The 3,585-nt window shown below is 39.1% G+C and overlaps 1 protein-coding gene across 1 annotated transcript in view; it reads left to right on the top strand.

The window, feature by feature from the left end:
* SEPT10 (septin 10) overlaps positions 1-2,691 on the top strand; it is a 43,878-nt gene extending 41,187 nt beyond the window's left edge. The window contains exon 10 of the mRNA XM_019528482.1: positions 1,375-2,691. Within this exon, the coding sequence (XP_019384027.1) occupies positions 1,375-1,390 (16 nt within the window). The 3' untranslated portion in view covers positions 1,391-2,691. The remainder of the gene's footprint in view (positions 1-1,374) is intronic.
* Positions 2,692-3,585: the final 894 nt, after the last annotated feature.

The raw sequence follows: 3,585 nt of genomic DNA, 5'->3' as shown, positions 1-3,585 counted from the left end.
CACACACACACACACAGAGTGGTGTTTCATTTTGATTATGGAAAAATGTGGATTTTGGGTTATTTTTTTTTAACCTGAAAATTGGGGATATCTTTTATCAGAGAAAAAACAGGATCCCTGATCATAACTGTTGTCAAGTCTGCTTACAAATCCCAAACTTTAGGACTTTGTAACTTGTCTATGCAATTGTACTATAAACTGAACATTCCCTAGAACAGTGGTCACCAACCAGTGGATCTCAATCCACTGGTAGATCCTGGAGCTTCTTGGAATTGATCTGAGGCTGGGGTGGACAGCTGAGTTCCTGCGTGCAGGCACGCATGCCCCCCAGACCAGCAGGTCAGTCCGTTGGGGAGGGAAGGGGCGGGGGCTCAATTGAGGCCCCCGTGGTGAGGGACAGTGCCATAGAGGCAGGAGCAGGCGTAAGTTGAGTGGGGTCCTGGGTGGGTGGGACTTACCTGCTGGGGAAGGGTGCCCCCAAATAATTTTTTCTGTCTGCTTTCATCTGCCCCCTCTGCCCCACCTTCCCTCCCTGCAGACTTACCTGCTGTGCTGGGGAGGGGGGGAGCAGGGAGGCATGGCACATGGTAGATCTTGGGTTGCTTTTAAATGCCAAAGGTGATCTTCTACTTGAAAAGGTTGAAGACCACTGCCTAGAATATGCCTTTTTGGAACTTGCAGCACTCTCCGTGATCCCCCACAAAGCTAGAAAAAAATGGAATTCTAGAGGTACTTTGAAAAAGCAGAACTCCAAAGTACTGTTGCAAAACTAATGTGTTTACAGAAATAAAACTGATCCACAGAAAATACACTTTAATTGTGGAGGTGACAAAAACAGCCAATGCTGTCATATAATTAATATTGTTTATAAAATATAATTTTGATGTAGTGGATTATAACTTAACTGTAATTAAGTATGCTTTATTGGTTTGTGTCAGCTTCACTGAAGTGGAAAACATTTTTGATCTGATGCACAGATACTAGCCAAGAAAAGGTAGAGGTTATTCAGGCACACATGTCAAACAGGAGTGGATGGAGTTGTTGATTGTAACCGTGTTCGTCTAAGGACATAAGCAGACAAGATTCTTTGGGTAGATGTGATATCTTTTATTAGACCAACTAAACAGGATTGGGCTTGACTTCTATGTGTACAGTGATATTCTGCTTCTATTTTGCTGACATGTATTGCTTCTGGTAAACTACATGGCTATTGTATTTTTTCCTTTATTTTTTCTGTAAGAACCACAGAAGATGCAGAAAACAGGGGTGCCTGAATTGTACTGCTTTGAACAATTCTAGTGTTTATACTGTCTGTATATTTACTTTATTCATCTGAAGAGATTTAATAACATGCTTTTTGTTTCTCTTTTTCAGTTCCAGTTTTATGTAATACCGATGATTGCGACAAGCAGATTTAAAAAATGATATATAAGGAAGCTCTGATTTCCTGTACTTTTATTTCTTTGCTATTTTTCTTACAAAATTTTTTGGAAAGTGAACCTTGATTCTGTAAGTTACAAGGGAAAAGTATTTTAAATATATGGTCAGTATGTATACAGTACTGCAGTTACTGTTACATTAATATATCTCAATGGGCATTTCTATTAAGCAGTTGCCTTGATATGCACTTAAATTACATACCTGTATGACCAAATTACTTTCATTTAAGTGCATTGTACCAAAAATATATCCATGCTATGAACAGTTTTCATTCATAATATGAATGCTGTAGTACAGAAGTATATTCACCGAATGTATCTTTTATGACCTTACCAAAGAATTAGTTATTTTGATATGGTATGTTAATTTACTGAATACCATTTAATGTAACTTCTAAAGTGTTTTAACTAACCACTTGTCTTAATAGTTTGCTGACAAAGATTTATTTGTTTTTTAGAAACACTGTCCTAATTTTATGATATGTCCTGTATCATGGTTTTCTTCAGAGCTGAATTGTCCATGATAATATTTTTATCTGATATTACTCATTCACTGCCAAATCGTTTTAAAAGATATGGCCTACACTTCCACTTGAATTAACTTTTATAGTCTTCTGCCTTTTTTATATATCCTCTGTGGTGTAGGAATTGGATATTTTTTAAATGGATGGGACTGTTAATAACACACACGAGCAATTTTATAAGCATGAATCGTCCTGTTTACTTCAATGAGACTTACTTGCATAAAACTGAACTCATTTATACTTGCTTCTAGGACTGGGGCCTACTACTTACTTTTCTACTTTATTACATAAGCTATTTAGTTCCTTCAGAATAGGTTAAAGAATAATTTTTAAAACAAACTTCAGAAAGTAACTGTTATGCCATACAACTACAGTTCATAACTAAACTTCCCTTCAACAAGGAAAGCCTCTTTCAGTTAAACTGGTTTTAAATGGTTCCTGTGGTTTTTATAGTCTGGGATAAGCACTTAACAGTATTTTATAGTTCTCCAAAGATGTTTTTACATGGTTATTTTTAAACAAAATATTAATACTTAACTTGACATATAAAACACATTGTATTTTCAGAAATGTATCTATACTGATTTAGATTGCATTTTTTCTTGTATATGTCCAAGGGAGAGCACTTCACAATACTCTTAAACAAATGTAATGCAGTTGTTTACTTTTCTAAACATTTGGCAAAGAAACCACTTTGTTAAGAAAAATAAAATATTAAATCTTCTGTATTGGCTGGCTGGTTGGTATTCTGATGCTGTACTTGTACTCAGGGCATTCCTACTATATTCACATTGAATCGGTGATGCATGTAAAGATAAGGAAGGGAAGGGAAGAAAATAATAGAAAGGAGCATAAGATTGACTTGCAATGCCCATGCTGGCCAGGAAAGAGTTAACAAGCTACCATGGGCACCAATGATACTGCCACAGGAGACCCTGAGTGAATCAAAAGTGACTACAGGGCTCTGGGTGCAAGTGTGAAGGGTCTGGGGCTCAGGTCATGTTTTCTTGGATCCTTCCAGTCAAGGGAAACGGCCAAGGCAGGAGCAAGTACGTCCTGCAGATCAATACCTGGCTGCGCAGGTGGTGTCGCCAGCAGGGATTTGGCTTTTTTGAACGTGGGTTAAGGTTCCAAGAAGAAGGATTGTTGGGAAGAGATGGGATCCAGCTGATGGAGGGAGAGGAGCATCTTCGCAGACAAGCTTGCTAACCTAGTGAGGAGGGCTTTAGTTCATCAGGGGATGGAGACCAAAGCCCTGGAGTAAACGGGAAGTGGGAGACCTAAAGGAAAAGCAAGCTGGAGGGGGCAACAGGGGAGGTGTTCTCATACTTCTTGCAAAATCAGGTCAATCGACTCGTTACCCCACGTACCTGTATACATAGATGCACAGAGCCTGGGAAACAAGCAGGAAGAATTGGAAGTCCTTGCACTGTCATGAAATGTGATGCGATTGGATAAACAGACGCGGTGGGAGAGCTGACATGACTGGAGTACTGTCATGGATGGGTACAACCTGTTCAGGAAGGACAGGCAAGAAAGAAGAGGAGGAGCTGCCCTTTATGTAAAAGAGCCATATGATTGCTTAGAGCTCCAGGATGAAACTGGAGATAGGCCTGTTGAAA

The sequence above is a fragment of the Crocodylus porosus genome, unplaced genomic scaffold (assembly GCF_001723895.1).
Source record: "Crocodylus porosus isolate Cpor-Errol unplaced genomic scaffold, CroPor_comp1, whole genome shotgun sequence".
Classification (NCBI taxonomy): Eukaryota; Metazoa; Chordata; order Crocodylia; family Crocodylidae; genus Crocodylus; species Crocodylus porosus.
This window is presented reverse-complemented; position numbering and strand designations above follow the sequence as displayed.